Source organism: Thunnus albacares, chromosome 10 (assembly GCF_914725855.1).
Source record: "Thunnus albacares chromosome 10, fThuAlb1.1, whole genome shotgun sequence".
Lineage (NCBI taxonomy): Eukaryota > Metazoa > Chordata > Actinopteri > Scombriformes > Scombridae > Thunnus > Thunnus albacares.
In genome coordinates, this window is record NC_058115.1 from 11,369,613 (window position 1) to 11,384,868 (window position 15,256).

Genomic DNA, 15,256 nt, shown 5'->3' on the forward strand with positions numbered 1-15,256 from the left:
CATTCAGTAGCTTAAGATATAAGACAAGTGTGATATTGGTATACATCATACATTTATTAGTGAACAACCCTCTCAAATCAGCCACAACAATTAAAAAAAAATATGATTGCACTACTTGGTAAAGCATAACTAGCAACTTTCATTTAAAAAAAGTACAAATCTTAAAAATTTCAAACAGTATACAGATGTATATATAATACACTAACTAGTTATGTTAAATGCTACAAACAATATGATTCCAATGGAATGAAAAATTATAACATTAATAAGAACCATTTCCTATATATAATATATATTAGTTGTTTTCTCCCCCCACCCCACCCCCCTCAATACAAACATGGAAAAAATGAGGTAACTGTAAATGTGCAAGTACCAAAGCAAAATATCTGCCTAACACAGAACACATGCCCCTGGCTCTGTTGGCGGGTGGGTAGTCTGGTGTTCAGGCAAAGACCCCTAGAGGCCAGGGAGAGTAAGAACAGTAAACCACTATCCCACCACAGCAAAAATCATTGGTAAACAATAAATGGCATCTACGGAGCAATCAATCACAAATCCTAAATAAATTTTAGCTGCTTATTGGAACACATTTTTGCACCACACAAGCTGTGAGATTATTTAATAACTCTTAACAGAAAGACTACAAGACTCTATTCTCAGTTGTCTTTAAAAAATGACCTCATTACCTATGCCTTAATGGGAGGTTCTCTTTTTATTTAATAGGGTAGCTGGATATTGTCAATTAAATATTTACTCAAAAAAGAATAGTGCTAACATTAACATGAATTAAGGTATCTATATGTGAACAATACATTTTAAGAAATTGATACACAGAGCAAGAGCCTGATAGGCAGGTACAGTACTACACTGAAATAAGTATGACAACACTTTCATTTTTTAAATCCCTTAAACTATATTGATTTTCACTGACATTGTTTAGGGGTATTAGTATAACATGCTTTAAGAATACATGGGATCCATGACAAACTATTGCATTCACGCAAGTGAGTTTTCATACCTAAAAGCAGAACATCTAGCACCTTTTCACTATGGCTTTTGATAAACTACAGTAGTCTCGGAGCATGTAATTTTCAGTCGTTAGGGCAATAACAGTAACACAATGTATGTAAGAATTTCTGGATTCAAGACCAGTTTTTTTTTTTTCTTCTATAAAATGAAGTTAGCGCAATAAAATCTTGTAGTCATTCAGTTCTATTACAAATGTGTGCAGTACAATGCATGGCAGTTATCAGCTGAGCGTTAAGATCCAAACCCCCAGAACCCCAAAGCCAACTAGAGCTAAAAATCAGTTGGGATCTGGTTGACAAGCATGCATATTGTGCACCATTAAATAGGTCCCCACCAGATTTTTGAGATATCCTCCACTATAACACACTGGTTTTACTTTTTTTTTCTTTTTTTAAAGTCATGCAAACATCTTTGAAGTAGATTTGGGAGTGAATTAGGTGGGATAGAGTGCACCGTGGCACGTTTAGAAATGAACCGCTATGTCTCAACATATGGTTTTGAGTACAAGAACAAAAGTCAAACAGGTTTGAATAATACACTTTGTAATGAGTTGCAGTGTACATTGCCTCTTTTTCAGTGAATAACATATTTAGTGATCTTTTTTCTTGCATGCCTGTCTTTAAATGATGTAATATCTACTATTTCAGACAAAACAATATTATAATTGATTACATTAAATCATTTATGGTCTGAGGAAAACGACCGAACTAAATTCAGATATACCCTTTTCATGGCATCCTTTCCATTTGAAATGGACTGTTGTCCTTTATTTTTATATACTGAGAGGCCCTGAGTGATTTTTTTTTAAACTTACAATATATGCCAGCGAATAGATATGTACACATAGGTTAATTCTCAAAGCTGTGGGTTTAACTCATTAAATGGCTTCTTTTTTTCTCTCTTGAAGGTGGCACACACGTCAAAGACTCACATTTACTTAAGACACGAAAGTAAAGAAAAAGGCAAGATCCCTTTACACATAAAAGCAAAGGTTACAACTGCCAGTTAGTGCTTACTGGGGCAGTTAAGTGACAAGAGTGAATCCAAAGCAAAACTTCATTAGTTGCTCTTTTCCCTCCCACCCCAAATGTATCCTGTTTGTTTTTTGTTTTTTTTGTGTGTGTGTATGTGAACACAGGCAGGGAACTAGAAGTCTAACAGTGTTTCTACACTACTGAACACTCCAGCTCCCGTGTCATTTGGACCCCGTCCTGATCACTTTGGGATACGGACAGCTGGCGTAACGTGGAGTGTCACCAGTGACTTCTACAAGGGTTTTCAACATTCTTCTGTCTTCAAAACGTTCTAAAAGCATTCACGCTGAAGCTATACATACAGTTGCTCTTTTACAACACCATTACCATGGCCTAAGACGGTGACCTGACCAAGTTACCAGAATATAACACATACCATACACAAACATTGTTAGTGCTCCGACTGTTTCCTTCAATGTATTTTCTCTAGAAGATAAAACCAATAAATAAACCTTTTTTTTTTTTTAAAAAAATGGTATACTTTTAAAACAAGTGAAAATGACAAAGTATTTTCAGGATTAGTAATAGGTTTGTGCTTGTCAAGGTCATAAGAAGGCAGATCTGAAATCTTGAACAGTAGGCTATATCTGTATATTGGATTTGGCTCACAAACAAAGAAATAAAAAGCCCAGTCTTCCTAAAAGGGGAAGAAAATGTTCATTTAAAACTCGCCACTCAATGCACATATTGCTTTCTGCACAGGCCTCCAGAGCTCTATGACGTCGGCATAGATTTCAGACGAGGACTCCCATCCTTTAACGCAGTCGGGGTGGAATCGCATGCTAGTCTTCCCTCATGGCGCTTTCTGAATAAGCAAGCAGTTCTTTTAGTATGCTTCTTTGTCTCTTCTTTTTCTTAAATGTGATAAATTTTGGTGGCAATGCTTGATTAAAATATTGCTGAATCAACTGAATCAACAGTTCATGCAAATCCTAGCATGCTGCCCTGTATCCAGTGGTTACACAATGCATTGGCTCTGTGAACAGGACAAACACACATACGCACACGCACGCACACATACACACAATATGCGCACACACACACACATACACACGCACACACACTTGCCAGAGGAACAATGCTCACGTGGAGGATGGATGTAGCACTTGTGCAGTTATGCCGGATGACCTCAAAAGGGTGCAGTCCATTAATCCAAGACTGCTTTTTTTTTTTTTTTTTTTTTTTTTTAAACAGATGTGTGTTCCAGAGTGGATTATCTGGGGTAGACGATACCCCGCAGTTGCATGTCCCATCACTTGCAGTCCATAACCTCAGGCTTAACAGAATCTGCATTTAACCACAGCAAGTCACACTTTCACAATAGCATTGGCAAATCTAAAACAAATAAGGGATAAAACTGTTGAAATGATCAATACATTATTGCAGAACATACATTATTAACAAGTCAGTTTGCCCAACACCTACACAAACATGCATCTATGATGGTCAGGCGTCGCCTCCAAACACAGATACCCATGTTGAAGTACTCCTATTATTTTTCTGCTAATTGCACAAGGTGTCCAGCCTATCATCCTCCAGGCTTCTGACTCACCTCTTCCAATGCAGGACTCCCACTATTCATGAACACCACAACCAAATCCACTAAATAAAAATGAAACCCTGTAAACAAAAGCAGCAAATAATGCATTGTAGGGAAAATCTTTGGAATCTGCGACGAGGGGGCAGAGAAAGAACTGGCTGGCGATCCCAGAACTCTGGCTATAGGCTGCAGTAGGCAGTGGGTTTCATGTGACTCGGACTATGAAGCACAGCAGAGGTACAACAGGCTCCAGAAACAATCCTGGATTGCTTATTATTTAGGGAGGGGCAGGAGTAGTGGGTTGGTAAGCTATATTTACTGGAGGACGCAGGTTAGGTGGCAGGTGTCCCCAGCTTTGGGACAAACTCTGGTGTGTGTGCAGCTTTCCAGTTCAGCACTTAAGAGACAGTTCTCACTCCACCTCCCGGTGTACATCCGAGGCATCGGCTCGGCAGATAGGACAAGTGCGATTGGTCTGGAAGTCAAGCGGAAACAACATTAAGTATAAAGACGTTAAACGCTGCATATTAAATTACTCTGGGTTGGTTTAAACTGGTATCGACTTACCTTTAACCATTTATCCACACACTTAGCGTGGAATTCGTGGTTACAAGGTAATACCCGAAGTAGCTGCCTACACTCAAAGTCACTAAAGCACACAACACACCTGTGGAGAAGAAAAGGAGTTACGAGGATGTAGATCCATCTATAATGGAATGAATATGTGTGGTAAAGTGAAGGGAAAGGCTTACAGCGTTTGTTCAGATAGATGATTCTCTGAGTTGAATCTGTAGGACGGAAGTTGCTCTATATCAGCTTTAGTGAGTCCGCGTGGTTTTGCTTCACCCAACCTCTCTGCCAGATTCAGTAATGCCTACAGAGAGAGAGAGAGACAGAGGACACAGCTGATGATGTTTTAGCTCCACCGGGACATTTATTACTTGGGACATGTGCTCCACACAGCAACCAAATTATTTAGTCACACCTTTAGCTTCGGAGATATAATATGGTGAAAAAAGGAAAGAGGTAACCTTTACTTAAAGGATGTCTTGCCATTTATAGCTTTTAGAATTTCTGACCACGTATTTACAAAAATGAGAACTTTATTGTACATGTGAGTCGCTACACTTTTACATAAACTCTGCGAGATCAGAATTCATGTACAATGACAATGTGTCCGAACAGCAAGCGAGACTAGAAACAGGACTGAGCATTTTTAAATCTAAACTCAAGACTTATCTTTTTACAGTTGCTTATAACTAATTAATTTCTTATCTGTTTCTTACATACTGTGTCAACATATAAACTATGTTTCCATTGTTTTCATGTTTTTATGATTTCTAGCTGTTCTATGTGCGTTTTGATCTGCTTGTTCTTACTTGTCTTGTTTTTTCTGTATTTCCATGGAGCACTTTGAGTTGCCTTGTGCAGGATAAGGTGCTATATAAATAAATTTGCCTTCAGCATCTGACTATCACGTAACATTGGACGCTCTCTGTCCAAACTCAATCTGTTTAATATGCACTTCTGTTACGTCATGTAAACAAACCACGTACCTATCAGCTGTACGCTCGAGATCAGACTGGAGATGTAACCACTCAAGTAAAAGATGGGTGAGTACTTATCTTACTACATTTGTACTTTTTTTATACAGAAAAAGTTTTATATTGTGATATTTAGATGTTTCTTTATTGGAAATGACACACAATATAAATCCCCCTCCAGCCAGCTGCCACCTTATTTAGGTTTTTGTAGTGAAATGAGGAGATAGCAGAGAGAAGTCGTTCCCTGTCTATGACACCGTGTCCTACAGCGCTCTCAACACGAGCAACAGGAAGTAAATAAAAACAGATGCTGAGCGCTGTGATGCTCGTGGCCAGTTGGAACATTCCAACAGAAAACAAAGCAATCAGTCAATCAGCTCTTTGACGCTCGCTCGCATTCAATTAGGACACAACGTGAGCAATGTAGTGCTTCTTGTACTGTTTACTGTTCCAAATACTTCAATATGTTTCAAATTAAGTTCAGGGCGTGTGGCCCAATTAGTTTTTTTCCACTAACCTCATAGTTCTCCATCTCCACATCATCCACATCCAGGTCTAGACTGATGGCTGGGCCCACTGCTGTTGGAGGCACAGGAAGCATCGACCTAAAGCGGAGAGACACAGAACCTGCTGAGCAAACTTTAACACAATCACTGCAACTTCACTGTGCTCATAGGCGGCACAGTCTCTGCAAATATCAACTGACTGGCAACGAAAATGTCCAAATTATCCAATTCCAGCTTCTCAGATGTGAATATTTTCTGGTATTCAACATGTTTCACCATTTTCTGACGTTTTATAGACCAGACAACTTCAATTAATCAAGAAAATAATCTACAGATGAATAAATAATGAAAATAATCGTTTGTTACGGTGCTCTATTAACCCCTAAACCAGCTTCAGTGTTCTGACACACATAGTAGAACAGTCAATCACAGGGCCACCAGCTTATATTATTATAATGTTATATTCTAGTAAATAACTGCACAATAAAAAATGTTCAGAGACAGGCTGCATGTACTCACAGGAAGTAAGGGAGGAAGCCTGGGTAATAAGATGGAGGGGGTGGAGGAGGGGGGAGAGGCTGCTGTAACCGGTATCTTTGTCCACTCACTCGCCGGGGCAGCATGTGGGGATATGGCTGAGGAGGAAAGAAAAGAAAGGAAATGTATGGAATCGTGTAAAATCAAAGTCTGTGATTCAAGTGTACTATCTTCGTTTGTTGAGATGTGTGACGACTTTAGAAGGACACTGTTAAGAAAATAAAGACAAGCTAAAAATTCTGGGATAGAGAAATGACATGCAAAGCACATGCGAGAAGTGTTTTACAGTAATTTGACACTATTGTACAATAAATCAGAACTCTCGTTTCTTTAGTGTTCCAAAATGAATTAGACTTATATACCTTTAAATAAAAGACATTTCCACTTGTCGCAGATGGAACTAATTACAACATTAATGATCCATTCAAGAAAAGATAGCAATGTGGCAATTAATGTTATTGCTGTTTAACAGGTGCGCATTTCTACTGTAAAAAAAAAAAAAGTCTATTTAACTTCTTTTTATTGTTTTCTCAATATTTTACCTTCTGGCAGTGGCTCTACATCCCCAAGTTTCTAAAGCACTGTAGCATGTCATTAGAGCTGGGCAATATATTGATATCATGATATGAGACTAGATATTGTCTTACATTTTGGATATTGTAATATCATGATATGGCATAAGTGTCTTTTCCTGGTTTTAAAGGCTGCATTATAGTAAAATGATGTAATTTACTGAACTTCCAGACTGTTCTAGCTGTTTTTTGCCTTCACCCACTTAGTCATTACATCCACATTACTGATGATTAATTATCAAAAATCTTGTGTAAATATTTTGTGAAAGCACCAACAGTCATCCCTACAATATTGTGGCATTATTGATTTTGAGGTATTTGGTCAAAAATATTGTGATACTGAATTTTGTCTGTATCGCCCAGCCCTACATGTCATGATGAAAAAGTCACATATGCTCTGTCATTTTCTCTGAGAAATAACGGTCTTAAAAATGTCCCAGAGGCTGTCTTACCACTCCGAAGGGAAGCTCCTGATGCAGAGGCTCTTGAGGAAGATACTGTAGGGGCAGAGAAGGAGGCAGCGCTGGTGGGTGATGAGAGGGAGGGTAGGAGAAGGTCCCTAATGGGTGCTGGTCCCCTCTTAGGTCGACTTCATTCTCTACCCTCTGTAGAGGCTGAGAGGAGAAAAAAAAAAAGTTGCTATTCGACTAGACACATGTGTATGACAAACTAGTGATTACATTTTGCATGAACAGTAGTGTGTTTTCATTGGTAAACATGTAGAAACTGTAGACTACTAACCATGCGTGGGTGCTGAGGCTGTAAAGGGACAAACTGGCTCAAAGGAGTAAGGTGCGGCGGCTGGTGGGGGGGTACAGATGGGGTCGGGTGCAATACAAAATGTTCGCTGGAGATCAGGGGTGGAAAGGCTTGATAAGACACTGGCATATGCTGCATGGTACATGCCTGTATAAGCTGAGAACAGAGAAGAAGCACAGAAAGGGACACAAATTTTAAGTAAGACAATTTTCTTTTTAAATTCTCTTTGAAGCAGCCTCTGCCTAACCAAAGCACATTTGCTCCTCATGTTCACAGTAAGCCAGTTATAATTAAAGCATGTTGTAAGCATGTGAACGGAAGCGATGCATTACATAAAACAGCACTGACAATACTGCCACAACACCAGACTTGATAAAAAACAATTGTCAGATATGTTCCAGCAACATCACACATCAATCTGAAGTCTATTTGTCTCCACAAATAACAAACTAAATGTACAACAGAATCGTATGAAGTGTGCTACCATCAAAGACTGAACCACAAATCCTGCACAGTAACAGCAGCAGCTTATTTGTTAGTCATGAACAGTGACAGATTGCATGGCTGGTATGGTGTGCTACATGGATGCCACTGACATTTGGGCTCTTCCTTTTCAAACTCACAGGAGGAGGAAGGCAGCAGAGCAGAGAGAGCTGTCCGCTGAACATTACCGAGCATGCTGGGAGCTGCTGAGTGTTGCACCCTGGCAGGGGCTGCCCGGTGTGGATAGGAAATCCATGGGTCGTCACCGTCGTAACAGTGTATGATATTGGAACCGATCCCTGGTGCATCTTTTGAGAAGAGAAGTGGAGGGGGAGATGAGGTGATTCCACAATCTGCCTACAACAGAAGCCTGTCTGCCAAATACAACTCATCATACACCACTTATACAGCACCCTGCATGTATCATATTAAAGTTGTGCGTTGCTTACATTTGGGAAAAACAGATAAACCAGATTTAATAAATGCTCTAGCTTCACTTGAACCAGTCGAGTTGTTCTTGTACTGTTACCTGGTCGTGTAGATCCACCATGATGGGGCTCTGCTGAGGCAGGTGAGCAGCAGGGTGAAGCATGCGTGGTGGTGTGCTGGTGTGGCTGTATTGTCTGGACTCATCTAAAGGAACCTGTTGGTGATGTTGGGAGAAAAGCAGATGATGGAAGTTCTCATCCTGGACCAGAGAAGTGTGCAGTACAGGTCTGTCTCGTCTCCCCCACTGGCGTCTCACTGGTGGGCTGTAAGATCATAAAATATATATATATTTTTTGCCACATATATTTTGATACACTATCCTACACTACCAGACCTTTATCAGATATGATATTTAACATGAATTATTCAATGGAAGGTGTAGGTGTACAACTGCCTTTCCACATAGTTCATTTCAATGTATTTATATGAACATTCTTGCAGTCAGTTTACTCAAGTACAACTAAAAGTGCAACTACAAACCAACTACAATCACAACAACTGTTTTAGGTGCACATTGTAATGGTTTAATTTGTACCCTGTTAACTGTATGAATAAATCAGTCTAATAAATCTACAACATTCAAAATGATCCCTTACCCCTATCACTCCCTGGATGCTTAGCTAAGTGCTGCACTCTTAATCTATTATAAATGTTTGTTTACAATGCGTGTCTATGATCCTGTCAAAATATTATAATGATACATTATGATAATGATACATTTGCGAGCAAAAAAATCTGTATTGTAATGATTACTAACACACAGATTGTCAGCTCTAACAAGTGTTTTCATTTTTAATTTCCTTTCAGAAAAAAGGAAGAAAAAAAAAAGAAGGTGCATGAGGTTTATTTTATGCCTGCAGGTAAGACAACATGAGTCACACACAAAGATGACATTTGTTTCACGTTGAAAGCATCCAAAGCCTAATTTGAATTGTTTTTAATTATATACACTGTAAAATTATCCAAAGCTGTCTCTTAAGATAAATGATTTGAGGAAAGACAGAGGAAGAGTTTTTACCTTCTCCTGAGATGCACTGGAGCGTTGCAGGGCTCTCCAAGGAACCTCCTCGGGTTTAAGGGGGCTGTTGGTGGCAGCCTATTTACTGCTATTTCCCATGGTCGCATTGGTGACGTCGTGCAGACGAGTCACACTCTGGGAAAGGAAACCGTACAGTGGAGGCACTTGTATGTTGCCTCTGATTGTCTTAACCCTGCAAAAAACACACCAATTGACAAATTAAGAACTCTGATTTTTACATTGTACCCTTTTGACTATCAGACTGAGTACACAATCTAGACATTATAGAAAGTTAAGGTGACTAGTTTTACTCACTTTCCAAAAGTAAACTACCTGATATCAAGTTAAATGTGTCACATTTTAACACTGTATATCAAAAAATTCACAAACATTTTCATATAATTCCCCCATTAGATGTGTTATACCACACATCCAAGTGAGATTAGATATAAGACAGAATTATGTAATTATAAACTACTAAAAAAGGGGTTGAAGTAATAGTAACATTAAATTATTAGTCATTTCTGATAGCCACTCTAGGTTTGTAGACCAAACTTTGGTAACAACTCCTTTAGTTTAGATTAAATCTCAAGTGATCAATTTTAAAGATAATGTGCTGTATAACCCCTAAAATTAGAAATACAAGAAAAATGGATGTCTGAGTGATTTGAGAAATGTTTCTGACTTTCTATTTTAATGAAGCAGACAGATATCAGGTATTGTTTGTTCGCAGAATAATTTATTTCAAAGCACAATATTTCTGTTTCACTGACCTTCCTCTGGCCGCCTATATTTTATTGTAAATAATAAATTACATGGTCTACATGTTTTTAACATACTGTAGGTCTGCAAGACCAATTCACTCCAGTTTCTAGATGCCTTTTAATGGTGAAAACTATACAAATACTCAGATGTACTTTCATTAGTTCTTTATAAATGGAAAATACACTAGAAAAGTCTCTGTACATGTTTAAAATACACATTACCAACTGTAACATTACCATATTACCAACACAACAGTAAGGTGTCTGCTACAGGTGACTAATTAACATCATGTTGCTTCCAGTCAAGTGAAAAGTCACAAACGTATCCTAATTAAACTCATGTATATTCCCTAGTTATAGTTATTAAATATTACACACGTGTGTGCAGTTTAACCAAAATGTTCAAATACAGTGTATTCACAAGTGTTTGAGTGGCAGTGTAATTAGTGTATGGTCAGAGACAGCATAAATAGGGGTCGCTGTAGCCTGCCTGAACAAAAACATGGAAAGCCATGTGCTCAAAAGACAAAGCAACAACAAAAGATGTGGTAGGCAAGCGGGACCGCTCGCTACCATACAACTCAAGAGGCCACTGCACCATTACGCTGTTTCTTATTAGCATTAAGCAAACCTCTGCTCACATCACTGCTCACATGAGAAACATTATCGTGGTGGTAGCCGCTGGTTCCTTACTGTTGGGGCAAAATCGACGTCCCCTGTTGAAGGAGAGCAGCTAACTTTAGCCACGCTAGGCTAACGCTTTGTCCCAACAGAGCAGGACTCAACAGCTTCAGACAGCCGTTGTTAGCGAGCCGTCGTGTTGATACACAGTCAAGACATTTGCTGAATAATCACAGAATATTCAACCCATATAGCTCACATGCTAGAGAGAGACCCGCGTTGTGTGGATAGGTTTAGCTCGCAAGTGTGAGTTGGCCAACAACAACATAGCCCCACAGCTTACTTTCTTAGCTAGTTTGCTTGCTCGGTGAGAAGGGGGAGGATGGCAGGTGTCTGAGCTTCCGAAATGTCGTGTCCCATCAAGTTATCCTCGCATGTAACGGACTACTGTCGCCCGACACAAGCTAACGTTACCTGACTATCAATCGACTGCCGTTTCCTCCCGACAGATTTCTGACAATGTCCCCGACGGAGCTGCTATTAGCTTGCTAACGCTAGCCAGCTAACACACGTTTCCAGATGCTGCATAGGATAGTCCGATCTCTTCCAGAAGCTGTTCAGTGGACCTGGCCGTTAACGGCGGCGTTTACCGGAGCAGGTTATACCGTTAAAAGGGTTGAAAGGTAACGTTAGCAACCAGCGATAGAAAACATTCCTTGGCGCGTGTATGTTCCTTGAAATGCATTGTTATGACGAAGCCACGCCCCCCGTCTCTGAGTGACCAATCAGCGCGCAGCAAACACAGACAGCAGACGTCCAGACAATGGCTACAATGTATCAAAACAAGCAGCTTGTTACTTGTAGTTTATAAACAAAAAGCTTCCTGAGAGGTCGCAGGGTCACCAAACACTAGTGAAAGACATTGTTTAAAGATCCCCTCCAGACATGTATTAAGACATATAAAATACTCTGCTTGGAACAATAATGTGTGTCTGATACGGGGTTTTTTCCCACAAAAAAAGTTCAGTTACCTCGTTAAAAAATCTTAAAATAACATCTCCTCCCTCTCCCTCATTGTAAAATCTGTGCATACACAAATATTTTTCATTTCAGACATTTAACTGCTGGACACAAGATGTCTCCTACTTCACTGTAAGGTTCACTCTCAGTGTTTGTGCACTAGAGGCTTCAAGTTTCTACATCACACTTGTGTATGCAAGTTGAATACTGGACCATGATTGGCTTCCAAACTATTTGTGATGTCACAAATCATGACTGTAGACCACCCCTTCAACTCAGATTTTCAATGAGCACAGAGAAACTTTCAACTTTCAGCAGATCGACTTAAAAACAGCCTTCTAGTGTCAAACTCTGCACACGCATCATTCTGCACAGTGAAGCTCTAACATTCAGATGTAAGAACAAGAAAAAACCCATCTTTTTTAGTGGAGGACTTTAACTAAACATTTATGACATGAATTGTCAACCCAATGAGAAAAGGAAAAAGTAGGCCTACTCTTTCTATAGACAGCTAAACAGTACTTGCTGTGATAATAGTTAGTCACCAATAATGGAAAATAACCATGTACATTTAATTGAGTAATGTACTTTAGTTCAATTTTTAGGTTCTTTTTTTTCTATTTTATGTTATACTTCTACTCCATTTAGGAGGGAAATGTACTTTTTACATACTTTCTATAGGGTTTAAATTCACTGATTCAGTATTTTATATATATTTTTCAAAATATATATATATATTTATATATATACTTTTTATACATATTTATTTACTGCTTCTTCTGTGATGGAACCTCCCAGCCAAAGTATTTCCCATGATTGTACTTCTATAACTGGAGTGACAATAAACATCTTGAATCTTGAAACTATACATACTACAGTAAAAGCCATAGTTACTAAGATTTTACATACTAAACATGATGATCAGTTTATAAAATATAATGCATTGTTATAGATTGATATAAAACAGTAAATTTAGCTCCACCTCAAGCAAATAAAACATTAAAATACTGCATACATGTGAAAGCATCAATAGTAATGATCCAATAATACTCAGTAATATGACATGATTACATTCGGTTGTGATACTTGAAGAACATTTTGTTGCTGATACATTTAATTGAATAAATTAAGGAGGACTTTCATAACACGGTGTTGCTACTTTTAGTTAAGTAGTGTAAACAATCTAAATACTTCTTCCAACACAGACAGTCACTTTAAATAATCTTGTCAAAAGAGATTTCCAAACGAGGACTGTGGTATAATACTTAACCATTTAAGCAGCCATCACCGACCTGAACACTTTGTCAATCTCCCAACTAAAGCATCTCTCTTGTGGCAAACTGACTCCTTACAAAAACACAAACATTATCATCTGTTCAATTTTAACTAACTGCATTTAAAACAAATAAGACCCTGTCCACTGAAAACATACAGTAAGTGTTTATTTTGTAGTACACACTGTTTAGTTGGTTAACTCCACTGAGCCACAGTCTGTTTTTTTCACACTGGAGGCCACAGTGTCCTACTGTAGACTACCCAGCCGGTTATGTAATATTGCACTTGCATGATCAAGTGAGGACACATCCCTCATCAGCTGATATTTGAAATGTTTAAACAATGTTTTTATAATGCAGCTGTAAAAGCTGCCATGCGATGTTACACTAGGCTGATTATCAATCATTATTAGGCCTTGTATACATGTATATATATACAGAATATATCCCTCTCAGGCCCAATTTGTCCAGTAAGAGTTAATAAATTATGTATTCGCCGGGTGTGAGATGCTTCACTGCAAAGCATTAGAACATACTGAATGCATCCGAAGCTGTGCATCTAATGAAAAGCTGACTAAGGAGAGGAGCAGTGGTATGCAACATAGACTAAATGTAAACATTACAACATCGCACTCGGTAGCAGCAAAACAAGGAGGGGCTGGAGGCTGAGCTAGATGACAGCCCTAATAACCCGTCTAAGCATCTCCCGTAAACATGCGCCGCAAATCTCCCGAAAATCAACCGAGACAAAGCAACAACAAGAGGAGCAGTGGAGTTACCTGATTGTTAATATGCAAACATCTGATCACTGATTATTTTCCTTGTAATGTTCACATCTCGTTAGGCTAAGTGCGGCATCCTCTGGTCAGCTGTTCCCGTGTGGAACATTCCGTGGATTTCACCACTGCTGTAAAAAAGGTGCTAAACATCAGATCCGTACAGTATGAGCGCACTCTGTCTGTGTGCTGAGGGGGTTTATGGCTTTGAAACCCCTCCAGATTATTTCCGTACTCGCCACTTTCTCGTTTTGGAAATGGCAATCCAGCCCCACGGTTGTTTTGGGTTTCTGCGGTTCCCTGTTACACCCCCATTTCTGCGTATTTCCAGAGCAGAGAGCACACTCCATGCTGCCATTTTTACCGTAATGGACAGAAAAAGTGTCAGTCTGTCTCGAAAGTTCAGCGTCGCCTATGAAAAGCGTTCATTTGTATTCTGGGAATTTGGTGAAAAGAGGAGAAAAAACCTTCAGCACTGGTGGATGAAGTACTCAGAATGTTTAACTGTGTAAAAATACTGTGATACAAGTAAAAGTCCTGCATTCAAAATATTACAAGAGTACGGAACGTATTACCGACAATATTCAATTATCAAAAGTAATAGTACTCATTATACAGAATGGACTATTCAACAAGTTGTCACATATAAATAAGCAATGCAACGTTGTAGCTGGTCGAGGTGGACCTAACTTTAACTACTTTATATACTACTGTTGGGAAGTTTAATCCATAATGCTTCATATTTTGTTTTTATTTTAAATAAAATCTTCATCTGCAAAGCTGTCAGATCAATGTTGTGCTGTCAAAAGTACAATAATTCCCTCATAAATTATGTGGAGTAGAAATATGAAGTAGCTGGAAATGAAAGTAATTATGAGTACAAATACCCCCAAATTGTTCCTTGGTACAGGCTTGAGTAATTACACTATACCCCACATCTTCTCCTCAGTAATGTCTGTGTAGTAGAATATGTTGACTTTACAGTAAACGCCATGAAGGATTAATATGAAGAGTTGAAATAACATCTATTTATATTCAACTTCTCTAACTTCTTATTCTATGGGAACAGAAACCTACTTAAATACTAACTCACTTTATGATCCTATTTGTGATTCTACACTAATAAAAATAAAGAGGAACCTTACAGAGACTTTTTTTTTTTACACACTTCCTTTATTTTTCACTTCTGTTCAACAGCTGGAACTGTTAGTTTGCAGTATTCAGTCTGAGGTTAAATGTTAAGGGATTGTTTTACAGCAAGTCTTGTGATTTCTGTGATTCTCTCTTCAT

At 38.7% G+C, this 15,256-nt stretch overlaps 1 protein-coding gene across 6 annotated transcripts; it reads right to left on the reverse strand.

Annotated features, from left to right (window-relative positions):
* Positions 1-33: 33 nt before the first annotated feature.
* Positions 34-14,212, reverse strand: rnf44 (ring finger protein 44). Of its 6 annotated transcripts, XR_006405231.1 has the most exons (12): positions 11,240-11,681; positions 9,512-9,704; positions 8,534-8,756; positions 8,145-8,312; positions 7,504-7,677; positions 7,215-7,376; positions 6,173-6,288; positions 5,665-5,752; positions 4,356-4,477; positions 4,171-4,270; positions 3,150-4,078; positions 34-2,868 (listed from the first exon to the last, which is right to left on the reverse strand). XR_006405231.1 is itself a non-coding variant. In XM_044363097.1 (11 exons), exons 2-11 carry the CDS (start codon positions 9,616-9,618, stop codon positions 4,016-4,018), a joined length of 1,323 nt encoding a protein of 440 aa, XP_044219032.1. In that variant the 5' UTR covers positions 9,619-9,704; positions 13,970-14,212; the 3' UTR covers positions 34-4,015. The 6 variants fall into 6 exon arrangements, 5 of the variants coding, with proteins under 5 accessions (XP_044219032.1, XP_044219030.1, XP_044219034.1 ...); XM_044363097.1 differs by lacking the exon at positions 11,240-11,681 and adding an exon at positions 13,970-14,212 and having other exon boundaries at positions 34-4,078; XM_044363095.1 differs by having other exon boundaries at positions 34-4,078; positions 11,371-11,681.
* Between the last annotated feature and the right edge of the window lie 1,044 nt (positions 14,213-15,256).